Source organism: Gallus gallus, chromosome 8, assembly GCF_016699485.2.
Source record: "Gallus gallus isolate bGalGal1 chromosome 8, bGalGal1.mat.broiler.GRCg7b, whole genome shotgun sequence".
Classification (NCBI taxonomy): Eukaryota; Metazoa; Chordata; class Aves; order Galliformes; family Phasianidae; genus Gallus; species Gallus gallus.
This window is the reverse complement of record NC_052539.1, coordinates 24,856,341-24,872,371: the sequence shown is the minus strand read 5'-3', so window position 1 is coordinate 24,872,371 and position 16,031 is coordinate 24,856,341. Positions and strand designations below refer to the sequence as shown.

At 52.9% G+C, this 16,031-nt stretch overlaps 1 protein-coding gene across 17 annotated transcripts in view; it reads left to right on the top strand.

Annotated features, from left to right (window-relative positions):
- SSBP3 (single stranded DNA binding protein 3) overlaps positions 1 to 13,976 on the top strand; it is a 51,210-nt gene extending 37,234 nt beyond the window's left edge. For 7 of the 17 annotated variants that reach the window (XM_046944249.1, XM_046944245.1, XM_046944241.1 and 4 more), the window contains 13 exons: positions 3,540 to 3,620; positions 4,314 to 4,373; positions 6,101 to 6,167; positions 6,264 to 6,340; positions 9,571 to 9,635; positions 9,771 to 9,819; positions 9,966 to 10,001; positions 10,217 to 10,271; positions 10,796 to 10,866; positions 11,453 to 11,531; positions 11,656 to 11,684; positions 11,794 to 11,895; positions 12,540 to 13,018. In XM_046944249.1, the coding sequence (XP_046800205.1) occupies positions 3,600 to 3,620; positions 4,314 to 4,373; positions 6,101 to 6,167; positions 6,264 to 6,340; positions 9,571 to 9,635; positions 9,771 to 9,819; positions 9,966 to 10,001; positions 10,217 to 10,271; positions 10,796 to 10,866; positions 11,453 to 11,531; positions 11,656 to 11,684; positions 11,794 to 11,895; positions 12,540 to 12,569 (741 nt within the window). In that variant the 5' untranslated portion in view covers positions 3,540 to 3,599 and the 3' untranslated portion in view covers positions 12,570 to 13,018. Of the gene's footprint in view, positions 1 to 3,539; positions 3,621 to 4,313; positions 4,374 to 6,100; positions 6,168 to 6,263; positions 6,341 to 9,546; positions 9,636 to 9,770; positions 9,820 to 9,965; positions 10,002 to 10,216; positions 10,272 to 10,795; positions 10,867 to 11,452; positions 11,532 to 11,655; positions 11,685 to 11,793; positions 11,896 to 12,539 lie in introns of all 17 variants that reach the window. The other 10 variants (XM_046944247.1, XM_025152748.3, XM_015290947.4 and 7 more) reach the window with 4 other exon arrangements.
- The last annotated feature ends 2,055 nt before the right edge of the window (positions 13,977 to 16,031 follow it).

The window sequence follows — 16,031 nt, the reverse complement described above, 5'->3', positions numbered from 1 at the left end:
GCTTCTTGTAGGCAAGAGCTGAAGGAATATGGCTTACAAGAGAGAGAAAAAGCAAGTGTTGGAGAAAGTTTTTTTTTTTTTTTTTTCCTTTTTTTCTGGAAGTTTAGCAGGATGCCCGAGGCTTTTGTACCGAATGTCTGGAGCATATGGTGGGATTTGCAGTCAACTTTCTCTCGGGTGCTCCATCCAGATGGAGGTGACTGTTCTTGGCTTCGGCTGACATGGGTTTGTTTCCTGAAGAGCTTGTGTTTAACATATTCCTTCAAACCAGAACTCTGCGCTCTGGAGCCCCAGCTGCAGGCAAGGCAGTCTCCTGCCCACGGCTCCCTTCCTGGCTGCTGCCGAGCTTGGCCATGTTGCGGTCTCAGGAGGGTGAATTTGGGCCTTCACCCAGCACCTCGTGCCTTTCTGGTACTGCCATTCTCTGCCCTACGGGCAGGAGGTCAGCCTCTATCCCTGCTTGTTGTCCAGCCTGGTGGGCTCCAGGCGCTGTCTACTGTGTGATAAAAACATCTGATGTTGTAGCTGAGGGTTTGGGCTTTGTGGTGGACTCGGGGGTGTTGCAGGAAGCTCTGAGAGCCCTTCAAGCACCAATTGCACGTTGAGCTCCTCCTGCACCCTCAGACTGTGTGGGCTGTGATGCTGAGAAGATGTTATTACAAAGCTGGCAGAGCAGGAGAATGTCGAGTAGCTGGTTATTGCTCTTCAGCCTCCGAGAGGGCACGGCAGGGCTCTGAAACCTTCCCTAAGGGCTGGGATGGCTGGGTTGGAAGCACCAGAGAGCCTGTGGGGCTGGGGGACCACTGCAGGTGGTCGTGGTCCTACAAGGACGGCGGCTCCCAAGGAACCTGGAGCATCCCCCCTAGGGCTTGCTGAGGGATATTTCATTCTTTTGTTTACATGTCACGAAATTTCCCTCTCATTTGACAAGAATAAAGCTCCAGGTTCCCATCCAGTAAACTCGGGCACTTCCCTAATTAATATCCATTTCATTTATTTTGATATTTTCTAATGTTGAAACCGGTAGGTCAGAGGCAGATAAGTTTAAATGCAAGATGCCTTCCTGTTGCTACCTCTAAATTGTTGGTATCTGGTTGCGCTGATGCTTTGCCTTCTTATATCATTCTTCATTGTTCTGCCACCCCCAGAGGCACTTGAGAATGTTTTTAAATATAAAAACTCCACCATTAGCTGAAAGTATGTAGCCCATAAAACATGATCCATTTGTGGTGAATTACTCTCGGAACATAAATTGACACATGCAGAACTATGATCGCTAGTGCAATTTTCCATGTTTAATATTTTACAAGAAGTTTGAGAAGTTGAGCTCATGAAAGACGGAGTGGAAATCATCATATCGTTTGGAAACTCCCATTGCAAAGCAGCAGCCCTCTGTCATCTGCTAGTCCAGATTTGTCTTTAAGGCCTCTGTAGTAAAGGGGGGGGGGAAGAAAATGAAGCAAAGAGGTCAGTGGGCAGGCTGGAACACCTAGCACTGTCGCAAACAATTTCTTCTTGCACTGGATTAAGTGTTGGGTTGGTTGTGAGGTTTTTGAGGCAGTGTGAGGGAGTCCCGTCCCACACAGCCGTCCAAGCCCTGTCGGTGAGGCCGTCAGAGGCTGTAGCAGAGCCGCTTAATGACTGCTAAATACACGCTTAAAGGAATAGAAGGAGTTGGAGCCCACATGTCATATCTGCAGAACGTTTGTCTCCAGCGCTGCGATCCGTCAGGATCATCTACTGTTTGTAGGGAGGGAAACCCACTGGAAAAAGGCAGCCATCGGCAGGCTGAGGGGCAGGCCTGGGCCCCGGAACATCTGCAGATGTTTATGGAGATAACCGCATCCAGAGGCCCCGCATTTCTGACTGAGGAGTGCTGGGCCCAGCCACAGGCGGGGGCCTCACCGGGCCTGGGGCAGGAAGGAGCCGGTGCTTCAGACGTGCTGCTCGCTTCAGCATGTTGCTTGGAGGAAGAAAACCCACCTCCTCCTCCTCCCCCACCCTGAGGGAATCAGTTGTGAAGTGCCCTAACCCACTTCAACCAGCGGCGGTCCCATGCCGAGCCTCCATTCCCCCTGAGAGGGGAAGGGAGAGCAGCACAAAATGGCCGCAGGCCTTCGGCCTCACTCGCACCACCCCACGCTGTGCACCGCTTCAGGGCAGGAGCATCCCCAGCAGCGCGTGCCCCGAGTGCCGGGTGCCCTGTGGCTCCAAGTTCCAGCCCACGGAGCCATCGGTGCCATCAGCATGGCTTCGTTTCCACCAGAGCCCCGTCGCAGCGTTTGGCTACACGTCCCCACGTCACAGTCTGCAAAAAAAAAAAAAAATCAAAAAGCCCTCTTACTTTATTTACATTGCACTCAAGTTTCCACGGTACAAAAGATTTGCAGGTGCAAATATGTCCTGCCTTCATTAACTTCCCCTCCCTTTTTAATTTATGTGATTTCAATTTTCCTTCCCTGTACTGTTAATTAGGGGACCCTCTAATCAGTACCATTATCACAGTGGTATTCATGTTTAGGAAAGCTGCTAAACAAATGCTTGCAAAATTGCTAAATGGCTAATTAATGTCTGTTAATTAAGAAAATTGCTCATGGTAACAAACCATGCCATTGCTGGCAGCAGCTAGAAGGCGAACACTTGTTGAAATCAGTAACAAGGCAGGTAGAGAACATCTGCTTTGCGCCTTTCCTGGAGTGTGCAGTCGCTTGGCATAACGCACTTACTGAGCTTGTTTGCTTTCTGTACCAATTACACGTCCTTTGACTCGAAAATACCCTTTTTTTCCCCCTGTGTTAACATGCACAGATACGTCCTTGCACCCAACTCACCGTTCCTTCAAGCAAACTTTATTTTTGTGCTCTAGAGGGAAATATTACAAAAAAAAAAAAAAAAAGAAAAAGAAAAAGAAAAGTGGGCGTTCAACCCCAAAATGTCAGCAACTGCTGCATTGCAGTGCTCAAAACCTACAGGAACTGATCTTCCCTTTTTTCCATAGCCGTCCTTAGTAGCACTTTACCCGGGCACGCCGCGGACGCCGGGGTGGCGAACCCTGGGAGGTGTTTCCAGCCATCAGGATGTGGGAGGAGAGAGAACATGATTTTTGTTGATGTTTTGGGGTGGTTTTTTTTTTTTTTTTGGCGTTTTTTGGTATTTTCCCCCCAACCTCTCCGACCCCCTCCTGCCTATTTTTCTTCCTCGTTGCACGCCCTCGCCAAGTGTTTCCCTGTGTGTTTATCATTGCAAACGTGGTTGAACTACTGGACCGTTGACTGTAACGTGGCCGCTGTACTTGGACAGATGTTCTGAATTTTTTTTATTTTTGTATTTTTTTTTTTTTTGCATCTATCATTATTCATTGTTCAGTTACAAATGAATAGAAACTCAACGGAAAGGAGAGAAAAAAAAAAAAAAAAAGCATTAAAAACAATTGGCGAACCGGCCTTCCCAACAAACAGCTCCACCCGTGAATCCTTTTTAGCTCTTTCTGCGCTTTCATGTGCTAATCTATAACCTCCTTCTACTGTCTGACCTCACAGGGACCGCCTGGTTCACAGCCCTCGCCACACGCACAGCCTCCACCCCACAACCCTAACAGCATGATGGGACCCCACAGTCAGGTAACGGCACTAGCGATGGGTAGGGCTGTGAATCGGGACGCGCTCTGCGAGCGCGCTGGGAGCGGGAGCCCGCTGCCCCCAGCTCTGCCATGGGGTGCTGCTTCCTCCCCAGTGCTTGGTTGTTTTTGCTGGGTGTGCAGGTGACGGCGGACCGAGAACTCACTCGTGGGTATCAGAGTGCTTTACCTCCCCCAGGCAGCCCGAGGAATGGAGCTGGATGCGGGTTTTTAAGCTTCTGTTGGTAGCAGCAGTTGTAAAAGAGCACCTTAAGGCTTCTTTTTTTCCACGCTTAGCGTTGGGGAGTTTTTTTGTGTGTGTGCGTGTCTGTATGTGCTTATTTCCCACTTTTATATCTACACACATATATTTAAGCTCAGTATCTAACACTCAGGGCTTCCCGTGCACTAATTGTAACAGCCTCACATAGCACAGCCGAAGTATGTCGAACACTCTCAAACAATAAACCTACAGAAAGCCTTTATATAAACGGACTCCGGACACTTTTTTTCTTTTTATCTTTTTTTTTTTTTTTTCCCTTTTCTTTTTTTTTTTTCCCTCCCTTTTTCAACTCAACTTTTTGAAAGAAGGATTTCTCCAGAAAAAAAAAAAAGTCTATAAAGTCTAACCGGCGTGTGTGGGGCACGAGCTGTCCCCCCGCCGCGCCGTGCTGACCTGCCTTCTGTGTCATTGCAGCCTTTCATGTCACCGCGCTACGCAGGAGGTCCCCGGCCCCCCATCCGGATGGGAAACCAGGTACTGCTCCCCGACCCCGGGCTCATTTTCCCTGCGATCCCAGCAAATGGAAGATGGAGATAATCCCGGCCGCCGCGGGGTCAGGCAGGGCAGGTCGCTCCTGAATTTTGGGGTTGGGTTTATCCTCTTATCTCGGCTTAACCGGCGGCCGTTTGCTGCTGTCCTTGCCAGCTCCCACTCCACGCTCTGCCCAAACGTGTGGCATTGCCTTGAGGCATTGACATGTTGAAGGCGACGGGCGCTGGAAAGGACATCTAAGATCACCCAGCCCAACCCCGACCACCCCCCCGTGCCCACTGACTGTGCCCCTCAGTGCCACATCCCTGCAGTTCTGGAACACCTCTTGGGACGGTGACCCCCACACCTCCTCCAGCAGCTGTGCCAGTGCCTCCTTCTGCAAAGAATTTTTTCCTCGTATCCAATCTATAATTCCTTGCAGAAGAGCAGCCAGCAAATAGGATGTTGCAGCTTTCTTAATGCTGTTAGTTGCTGGGTTGGAGGCTTTAGTCACTGGGTCTTCCAAAACATCTCCGGACCAGGCAGGGTAGGAGGTGGCAGCGATGCGGACGGACGGACAGCGTGGTGCAGCATGTGGCTCTGTGGGTTTTGGTGGAGGTGTTGGGGGAGGCGGAGCTGCTGCAGTTCCCAGCGCTTGTTTTGTTAGGTCCTACCCAAACTGCCGCCTAGCAGGGCTGAGACCGACCAGTTGTGGTTTCACACCATCGTGCACTGCACAGATGTGTCCCGCGCGCTGGCAAAGCAGGGACCACAGAGGGTTTGTGCAGCAGTGGGGTTCGGGTCTTCCACGTCTCCTAACCTTTGATTTCGGCTGTCAGGTTAATTAGAAGGATATTTTTTTTCCCCCAAACACCATGTCTGAAACACAGCTCTGTGCATACCCAGAGCTTGGCATCGTTACGGTCACATCCAGTGGGACAAGAATGAATAGGAAGGCAGGCAAATCAGAGAGCAGAAGTCTAAATACTCACCGCCACGACAGCTCTTGTTTGTCTTCCTCCTGCCACTATCTTCCAAGATGTAAAATACTGGGAATGAAAGTCAGCCTGGCTGCTGGGTTGGATGGGGCCTGTGTTCGCATGAGGGGGACCAGTTTCACAGTGGTATTCAAACGAAAGGCAGCTCTGCTTCAGAAAGGCTTGCAGTTTGCTTCCCCAAGGCAGATAGTATCTGTGCTTTCTCCCCCTTTATCTGCGCAGAGCAGTGTGAGGAAGGCAGCCTTTGAACTTCAAATAGCCTGTGCTTTGGGGAGGGGGAGCGACCGCATCTGAAAGCATGGGAATGGGCCCCGTGCATGCGGGGGTGAACCCAAATGCTGGTCTCTTGTAAGCGCAGCATTGCCTGTTGTGGGCAAATAAATCACTGCAGGCAGAGTGATTTGGCTGAGGTGCTGGGCTGCCATCATGGCCTGCCGGGATACCTCTGCGTATCTGCACAGCATGGGGCTCCCGAAATACTGGTGTCTGGGTCAGGTTCTAGGGGGTATTTGCAAAGGGAAAGAGGAACAGTGCCAGGAGTGGTAGGGATGTGGCATCCAATGCAATGCAAGGTGGGGTGCAGCTCTACGAAACAGGAGGGTGTTGGGTCCTGAGCGACCCCTGTGCCCGTGGGATCTGGAAAACCTTGACTCAGATCTCTGCACCTCAGCCGCATTTTGGCCACGTGCTCATTTGTGTTATCTCCTTATCTCCCCCGCCTTGTTTCCCCAGCCTCCGGGGGCCGTCCCTGGTACACAGCCATTGCTGCCCAATTCGATGGATCCCACGCGACAGCAAGGTAAACCGACAGCGGTGGTTTGGATGTTTCCCCCGCCTCGTTAGCCACTACTTCGGGGTTCCATCCCACCTAATGTGCCTGCTTTCCTCCCGGCAGGGCACCCGAACATGGGCGGACCCATGCAAAGGATGAATCCTCCGCGAGGGATGGGCCCCATGGGTCCCGGTCCGCAGGTAACCCAGCAGCACCAAAGAGCATCGCGCAGCTCTGCCAACACCAACCACTATCTCCACACCCCCAAGGGGCAGGAAAGGCTGGGAGATTTCCCCTCCTGTCCCCCATTAGTGTTAATGCGTTTTACATTAGTCTTGCATCTGGAAATCCCTCCTTTTAACGGTAGTGAGGTCTTCAGGGCTGCGTGTCCTCATTAAGGGTATTGCAGCCCCCCCTTGCCCTTCAGCCGAAGGGGATGCCACTTAGCGCCGAGCCGTAGCAGTGTTTGAGTGCATTATGCAGCAGGCCTGGGAAACAGTTACGACCCTAACAGCAGGAAAGGGGAAGGATGCTTACATTAAAAATAAATAATAATAATAAAAAAAACAAATGGAAAGATACCTTTAGTGAGGGAGTAACTGTTCCTTTTGCTAGTTTCTCCCCCTCGTGCCCTGATAAGAGGGAGCTCCCTCTTATTCCAGTCGTTTCTTAATCAGGTTTATTTTTTGGAGGGGCAAAGGAGAGGTTGTGCAGAGGGACTCAGCTCAGGAGGAAGGTGTGCTTAATGGGGCGGATTTCACCTTCAGCTCGGCCACCTGCATGCCAAGGTCCCCATCCTCACTGCCCTCTGTGCTTCAGAGAAGTTGGCTCACCTATTTTTTGGCTTTCAAGTGTGTTTCAGAAGCTCTAGTCCTTTCGCAGGCATTTCAGCACACCCAGACCTCCAACTCTCAGGGCTCCCATGCCGGTGTGGCTGTCCCCGTGGTTTTTCACACGTGTGCTCCCAACTGTGCAAACACAGTGCAGCTCCCTCTGCTCTCACTTCACCCAAGAAAAGATGCTCAAACTCAGTCAAAGTTCTCTCTTACGCTGCAGTAATGCCAAATCCTGCTCAGCTACAACAGAAAGGGGAGGTGGGGTGGGGACAGCCAGCCCAAGGAGGAGCAAACTCTAAAATTAAGCAGATCTGGGTTAATATATTCTGCCTTTCTGTTGATTCATTTTCTGAAGTGGATTTGCATGCTGCTCTGTTGACTCACTTCTGTTTGTTCCTTCTAAGAGACTTCAAAAACACATTACCATATTTTGGTTGTAGGTTTATCCTCTCTGCATTGTCGCCTACGTTGGGTTTTTAGCGCGAGGCTCAGAGTCTGTCAGGAGACAAACGTGTGTGCTCGAGTTTTGTTTTGTTTTGTTTTTCCCCTCGAGACTGTCGAGCTAAAGCGAGTACAGCGTCAAGGGAGTTGTGTCATTCCCTACCACGGGGAAGGGAGGAGTGCCCGAATCCGTGGCTCTATATCCACCCTAGGGCAGGGGGAGGACACCCTCAAGCAATATTGCCCGTGCTGTGTTAGCAGTGCCGTCGCTGAGGATGCAGGACCTGCTGCTGCACCTGCAATGCAACGCTCCATTTGTGAGGGATTGCAAAAAAGTTTTGTAAATGGCATTTGCCAGCACGACCAGCGCCAAGGAAAGCACTGAGCTGCTCGCTTCCCACTTGCTGAGATTGCTGCTAAGCCTGGCAGCGCTGCGTGGGCTGGCGGCAGGTCTGGGAGCCGGGAGGAGCTGTGAAATTCTCAGAGCTTTATTTTTTACTCCGCCGCTCCCTGTGTACGAACATGAGGCAGAGCCGTGCAGAATTCTGCCCTCCCCTTTGTGAAGCGCAACTGCTGCCTTCCTGACCTGGTGCTGCCTTCCCAAAGCTGGGGGCAGCCATCAAAACTACTGAGCCAAGATCAGAGCCCACGGCTCCCCACTTGCCTGGTGCTTCTCCCTGTTCTTATTAAAGCATTGCACCGGGACCTTCCCAAGTGCGGCTTAAAAGTTACTCCAAATGCCCACAGAGCTCCCAGCCGTGACATCCCGGTGTCCTGAGAACTGCTAATCACAGACCGATTGTGAACCACCTCTTACAGCCCAACTCCACTGCTTTTTCCCTTTAGGAGCCACGCTTCTAACTCTGCATAACGTAACTCAGTGCCTCCGTTAAAGGCTGTGCAGCTCGCTGGCTCCATCAGCGCTTGCCCGGCACGCAGGTCGCTCAGCACAGCTGCGTTCCTCCCCACCCTCCTCCAGCATCTTTCAGATGGCTCCCTTTGCCTCCCTTTCAGCTCCAATTAAACATGCTGAGCATTATTATTTTTTTTTTTAAACGAGAGGTTTGATGCTGCAATTCAGCGCAAATGGCTGGAATTTGGATCAGTTACAGCCTTGCCCGTAATTTGTTTGGGGAAACCCTTGTCTGCCTCCTCCAAACAAACTTCCTAGATGCTCACATCAGAGCAGTGCATGAATCCAGGGAAAAGTTGGCAGTGCTAAAGTATGAGCTTAAAATTGAGCTGTGAGCGCTCGGGGAGCTGTGCCCCTCTCCTGCTCTAAATGGCAGAAGTGCTGCCAGAACTGATGCATCGTGGCGTGGTTGACCTGGTGGGAGATGCACTGAGATCCATGGGTGTCACCGGAGCTCTGGGGCTGTGGGCACCCCGTTCTGGGGGACACTGCACCCCGGCAGCCAGCGGGCACTGCAGCTTCTGCCCACCTTCCTCCTCCTCCTCTTCCTCTTTTTCCTCTCCTCCTCCTGCAGGCTGCAGGGCACGGGGACCACAGCATGCCATTTCCTCCCCTGCCTTGCTTAAGAAAGAAAAGAAAAGACAAGAACTACAAAGCTGCATGTGGGAGCAGGCTTGCAGAGTGGGGGAAGGCAGCGGCTCTGCTCTTGCAGCGCGACCTAAATCAGGCTGTGCATCGCCCAGAGGGCAGCGAGCACAGCGCAAATCCAGTGGAGCGCAGCGTGCGGGGATTCCTCCTCCTGCAGCGCTCTGGGCTGGGCTTTGTGCTGGGGCTGTTGTAACGAGATGAAGGCTGAGAGGGGACCCCGAGGGCTGGGGCTTGGGGTGTCCTGTGGCTATGGGGTGTCCCTGTGGCTATGGGGTGCCAGGGTGGCCGCGGGTGCTGAGCAGCTCCTGGGGGATTTTGGCAGAGCCGTGTGGCTGCAGGAAAACAAACCCCACTGCTCTGCCCTGCTGGGAGCAGACGGGCTTTGCGTTACTGTGGTTTTGTTTTTTAAGTTGTTATTCTTCTCCGTCGTCACCTAATTATCTTCAGCGTCCTTTTTTTGCAAACTAACCCTCTTGTTTTTTTTTTTTTCTTTTTTTCTTTTCTTTTGTTTCTTTGTGTCTTTTTTCCCTTCTCTTTCCCTCTCCGGTTTCCCCTCTCGTTATGGTAGACTGATCCTTGGTTATCGTTGCAGAACTATGGCAGCGGCATGAGACCTCCGCCCAACTCCTTAGGCCCTGGCATGCCCGGAATTAACATGTAAGCCCCCTCAGCCCACACTGGGCACGTGTGTCCATGCACTTCCAGGACCTGGGGTGCTGCCCAGCTAACCCGGGACGTGCGGAGTGATGGATAACAGCAGAACTTTATTCTTCTGTTTCATTTTGTCCTCAGGGGGCCGGGAGCTGGCAGACCATGGCCCAACCCCAGCAGTGCTAACTCAGTGAGTATGCTCTGTCCTTGTATTTAAGGCACAATGGCTGCTTGGGGAGCATCCCTAACACGGGACGCACAGCCTGGGTGTCGGTGGGGCTTGGAGATGCTTTCCCCTGGCCCCGGTTGCTAAACTCTGCTCTTCTCTCCATGTAGATCCCATACTCTTCTTCATCGCCTGGTACATATGTGGTGAGTTCTCCCGGCTCCGTGCAAGCACGGGCGAAAGTAGGGCACGTGGGGTTCGCTTTGGGGCTGGGAGGGCGTTGGGAAATGAGGGGCAGCGGGGATATTCCGCAGCATTCCCCACGCTTAGCACTGCTGGGGTCCAACCAGATGGCTTCGGAGCTGAGCTCTGGGGTGCATCAGGGCAGCGGCGCGGCTCACCCAGCTCTGTCTCTCCGCAGGGTCCTCCCGGCGGCGGCGGCCCTCCGGGGACACCCATCATGCCCAGCCCTGCAGGTAGGAGCCCACACCCCTCCCCGGGGCAGGCCCTGCTCTCCCCGTTGGGCTTTGGGGGGAGCGCGGTGCCACAGCTGCAGGGGAGGAGCTGCGGCGCGGCTGCGGCTGCTCCTTCTCCTCCTGCATTTTGATGAGGAGCCCTGACCTACATTTCTGGCTGGGTCCTAACGAAACTCGCAGCCAGGCCCCTCCCTCCTGCCCCTGTATTTTGGGATAATCCCGTACGCGTTCGCGGACTCGAGGTTTCGTGGTGCGGGTACGTGGCTGCGCGTTATCTCTCTGCACATCCCCCGACAAGCCAGCCCTGTGCTTCCCGGTTAGAAGTTGAATTATTTTTTCACAGTTGAATTTCTGTGATTAAAAACTTTGTGGATCTTCATTAAATACAAATTAGCCAGAAAATGGTGGTACTTAGAGGGAATTTTAGGTGATAAAATACAAAAGAATGAGTTCAAGTGGCATGAGTTTGTTTTAATTAAGAAATGAATTAATCACCAGACTTACTGGGCTTCACTGTTCCACAGATTCAACAAATTCAAGTGACAACATCTACACAATGATTAATCCAGTACCGCCCGCAGGCAGTCGATCGAATGTAAGTCTGCTTTCTAATAATTTACATATCAGATACCATAACAAATCATAATTAACTTCATCAGTTGAGAGTAAAGCAGTTTAATTGATTTCAGCCATTTGTTACAAAACAGAAATAAAACAAACCATCAAAAAGTGATTAACTCTTGGGGCGACTTTGTTAATTTTTTATGCTTATCGAGAGGGCGGCGGTCCTGCTGCTCTGGTCAGGGTGGTGGCAAACCTCTGGGTTTGGAGGGATCGGAGCATCAACTGCCTTCATTGCTTTTATGTATGGAGAGAGCCCGCGGTGCTGGCGTGGTGTGCACACCTGGGTCTGCCCAGATGTTGTAGGTGGATGTGGATGACCACAAGCCCGTGGTGTTGGCACAGTCTCTGGCGTTGGCCAAGTGTTGTAGGTAGACGTGGATGACTGCAGCCCCCAAGGTGTGTCCTGCAGCCTTCGGAGGTGGACACATCCATCTTATCCAGCTACATCCAGCTGGGAGATGGGGCCCCGGAGCCACCACGGCCTGGGTGTTGCCTTCTGGCTGACACGGTGTTGTTACCTTTTGGCTGACGCGGTGTTGTTGCCTTCCCTTCCGCAGTTCCCGATGGGCCCCGGCTCCGACGGCCCCATGGGTGGCATGGGTGGCATGGAGCCCCATCACATGAATGGATCGTTAGGTGAGCGCCCGCCCCGCGCCTCGGGGAGCCCCCGCGGTTCTCCTGCTGAGTGGGGTTTGTGGAGGGGAGCGGGGCTGTGGCTGCGTCTTCAATAAGGCTTTTCTTGTTTGTCCCCACCCCGCAGGGTCAGGAGACATAGATGGACTTCCAAAAGTAAGTGAGCTGCTGGGCGGCCGTGGGACCTCCGTTCCCTGGGGGTGTGAGCGGGGCAGGCTGGGCTGCGTGGGGAGCCGCTGACCTCTCACCCTGTGCTCTCCTGCAGAATTCTCCAAACAACATAAGTGGCATTAGCAATCCCCCGGGCACTCCAAGAGACGACGGGGAGCTGGGAGGCAACTTTCTCCATTCCTTCCAAAATGACAATGTGAGTGTGGGGATGAGGACGGGTGCCATCCATCCTTTCTGCCCTCGGCTTTGCTGTTCACAAGCAGCTCTGGGACAGAAGGTGGGGGAGGAAGAAAGGCGTGGGGCGGGCATGGGTGGAAGCGAGCTTGGCTTCTCCCAGGGCAGAGAGACGTGGGGAACGGAGGTGAGGAGGCTGTGGGAGAGGCTCCCGTGGGACGGCGGCCAGCTGGGACATGCAGCTCCACTCCCACCTCCTCCACTCCCCGCTGCTGTCGGGAGTCGCTCGGGTTCCTCCAAAGGAATGGGAAGTGAGGGTGAGACCTGCAGCCTGCTCGCAGTGCTGGGCATGGGCGCAGGCGCCTCGCCTGCTTTTACTACATTAGCATTACATACGTGCATACAGCTTAATTATATTTTTTTTTTTGGTCAATTGCTTCTCACCCCATACTGCTGTGGTTATTTTCTCTCTGGAAAGGCAACTTGCAGGGCAGACGATATCCTGATAAAGGAGTCTCCACCATCCTCTGTCCGTCTGATTTATTCGCTCCCATGACGTTGCTTTACAGCTTCCATGAGCCCCATCCCCACTCTTGTGTCTCCTCTCCGCACGGAGCAGCGCGGTGCTCGGGGCTGGCGCTCACCGTGGCTTTGTCTCTCTTGCAGTATTCCCCCAGCATGACGATGAGTGTGTGATTTCCCTCCCCCTCCTCCTCTCCAGGATCAAGAGAGTCAGCTGCCGTTCGGAGGATCTCAAAGAATTATGCAAGAAGAAGCTAGGTGTATGGGCAGGGAGACGCGTGGCGGGGCCAGCACCCCAGGTTTAGTTTCATGCAATAAAAAGGCTGAACTTTTTATTCCATAAAACATGAAGGACAAAACTTAAAATATTTCAAGACATGATGACAAGATCCTTCTTTGTGCAGAAGGGTTTATATATGTACATGACACTTCTTTTTGGAAACAAATGGAAGCCTCTAGCACCCAACTCCGATCTCTTTGCTTTGTTCTTTTAAATAAAGACAGAAACAGAACCCCGTTGTATGTTTGTGCCGTGCGACACCAGGAAGCTAGTCTAGATATGAAATCTCATCTTGTCTCTGTTGTAGTCATTTTTTAAATAAACTGGACAGTTTACAATGGTGGTTTTCGTTCGGAAGGCCTGGTTGGTTTTTTGGTTGTTTTGGTTTTTATCTTATTTTTTTTTTTTGGCTTTGGTTCTGGTCGGTTCTTTTTCCCTCCGTTTTGTTTTGTTTTGGGTTCTCTTTGTGTTCGTTCGCAGCACAGCGCTTCCTCCTCCAGTAACAAGATGAAGAGACTCCACCACCTCGTGACAAAGGCGCTAACGCAGGTGGCCCCCGTAGGATCACACCCTCGGTTCGCTGTGATCTCCCTCCCCGTGGCTGTGGCATGCACTGTGTTAGTCTGTCCCCCCCCAGAGCACGCCAAGAACTCCGTCCCTCCCTTCCTCGAGCTGGTTCACCGCTACCACCAGTCTGACTTTGTCCTTTTAAATCCGCCGAGAGAAAGGAGAACGAAAGGGCTGCTCCGCCCTGGGACTTTGAAGCTGCGATCTCAGCCGACCTCGGTTCTTCTGGGGGCTTTTTTTCGCTTCGCCTTTTTTGCTTTGTTACTCCTTTAAAAGATGCGCTCCTGTCGGGGCTTCGCTCCTCCGTGAGCTGGAACTGGATGGAGACCTTCTGGAAGCAGTCACCGTTGTTGCCATGTATCCTTGCTACTCTGTACGCCGTGGTGAGGACGCAGCAGGAAGGGGCCCCGCGCCGGGAGGGGGTGGGGGACCGCACGGCCCCCCCCGCACCGCTCTTCGTTTTACTCAACCTCCATTTCTGCTCCGTGTATATCATACCCTGTAAAATATTGCCTCCCTGGATTGACCCTTGTGCGGATTATTGAAAGCATTGTATCTCGTTTCAGTGTTTTTTCTTACCTTGTAGTCTGGTTCTGAAATACCGAGAGGGGAAAAAAGAAAAAAAAAAAAAAAGAAAAAAAAAAAAAAAACCAAGTAATTATTATACATTGTAGTTTGTGTACGATATTTGTTGATAATGTTTTATTAAAGGGATGTCTTTTTTCCGCACCCCTTCATTGAAATGTTTTTTGGGAACATTTGGCTCGTTTCTATTCTCCTGACTGCGAGACCCGAGATGACGACAGAACTTTTTTTAGTGTGTAATACGACTTTTTTTAAATGTTTGCCTTCTTTTTCCTAGGCATTAATTGTGCTTTCCCTGTAGGGGTAGGGAGGGGCGGGCGGGGGCACTCACCCTCACAGTCGGGTTACTGCATTAAAGGTAACGCTGCCAATGGCTGAATGAAGACTCAGTTGCGTCGCAGATACGCCCGTGGGCTCCGGAAGGGGTCCTTTTTTCTTCCCCCTTTTTTTTTTTTTTTCTTGCTTTTCCATCTTTCTTTCTTTCCATTTTTTTTTGTTCTGACGCGAGGAAATGAAAGGACCGGTTTTAATGTATTTTAAAATGAATAGCTAAATTATTGTCTTCATTGGTATGGGATGGTTTTTTTTTTTTGAACGAAACGGTTCTCCCCCTTCCCACCCCCCCCCCCCTCCTCCCACCCCCCCCTTAATGCTGTAATAAATATCAACATAAACATTTGAACCCGGTGCACAGCTGTTTGTTCCCGGTGCGGGCTGTGTGTGGCTGTGTGCTCTGTGCATGCGGGCTCAGAGCCGGAGCAGTGGCGGGGCGCTGTGGGCTGCTGCTGTGTGGCAGCAGTGGGGTGATGCGCTGGCAGTGCCCGGGGACAGCCTGCTTCTGTGGTGCCTTCCTGGATTTGTGAAGCATTTTGGAGCAAATTCAGCTTTTAGCCCGGGAAAGCCATCGAATGGTTGGGTTGGGAGGGACCTCAAAGCTCAGCTTGCTCCGATCCGTGCTGCGGGCTGGCTGCAGCCACCAGGGCAGGTGTTGCAATGGAAGGCCACAATGAAATCTCGCCGTAGCCTTCTCTTCTCTGGGCTGAACAGGCCCGGCTCCCGCAGCCTTTCGTGGCAGGAGAGGTGCTCCAGCCCTCTGTGCATCTTCGTGGCCCTCCTCTGGGCCTCTCCAACGGCCTCCTGTCTTTCTGAGCTGGGTGCCCGCAGCCTGGGCGCAGTACTGCAGATGGGGCCGCGTGGTGCAGGCACTAAGGGTGCTGACGGGCACCTGATTGATAGCTCCCCATGGCAGAGCCACGTGAGGGCCTGGGGGTGCACAGAAGCACTCTGTGGGGCTAGAAAGGCAGGTTTCTGCTCCCTGTCCCCCGAGGTGTAGGGACCCTCGTGCTCACCGGCTCTCGGATTGTTTCTTTCAGCACGGCACTGAGAGCTGCCGAGCTCCTTCCTCAGCAGCCTCCCAAGCCCGGCCCCAGGGATAATTGTCTCCCACGTCGGTGCTCATTAAATCGAAGGAGGAGGTGAGCAAGCAGGGGCTCCAGCCAGGTACAGTCTGTACTCGCTGGCACCGCTAACAGCCCCCGGATGTCGGGCCCATGCTGGGCCTGAGCCAGGGGAAAGCAGTGCTGGAGAAACAGTCCTCTTCTCGAGCAGCAGCGAGGGACTCGGCACGCAATGCCCCGTGCCCTGAGTGCCCGCTGCACTGAGTGGGAGCAGCCTGTGCAGCTCCTGGAGACAAGAGGATCCCGGGAGCAGCTCGGCAGGGTGGCGGTGCTGGCGGCTGCTCCTAATGGAGGGAGCAGGAGCTCTTCTTGCAGCTCTCCCTGGCGGCACAGCCAGCATGTTCTCCCACGTTCTGCTTCCCGACTGCCGTTCATGAAATGTTAATGTCTGCTTCTCGGGCCGTGCTGAGGTAATGCCGTTTAGCTGCTGACGAGCCTTTATGACTTATTGATGCCCGCCCAGATGTGCCTCTGCGCCCCATTCCCAGCTCCGGCTCGATTCCAGCGGGTGACACCGGAGGAACGCGTGGGTCCGCTGGACTGCACGCAGTGCTGTGGCAGCACCCACAGGACACCCGCAGCAGGGTTCAGCCACCCCCGGAGCCCGGCTCTGCCCACCCGACCTCCCTCTGGGACCTCAGAGCTCACCCAGGGCACGGGGCTGCCACACCCCCGGCAACACGAGCACAAACCGGGGCTGGCACAGCAGCCCCCTCAGCTCACGTGGCTTCTGAGCGACCAAAGCCA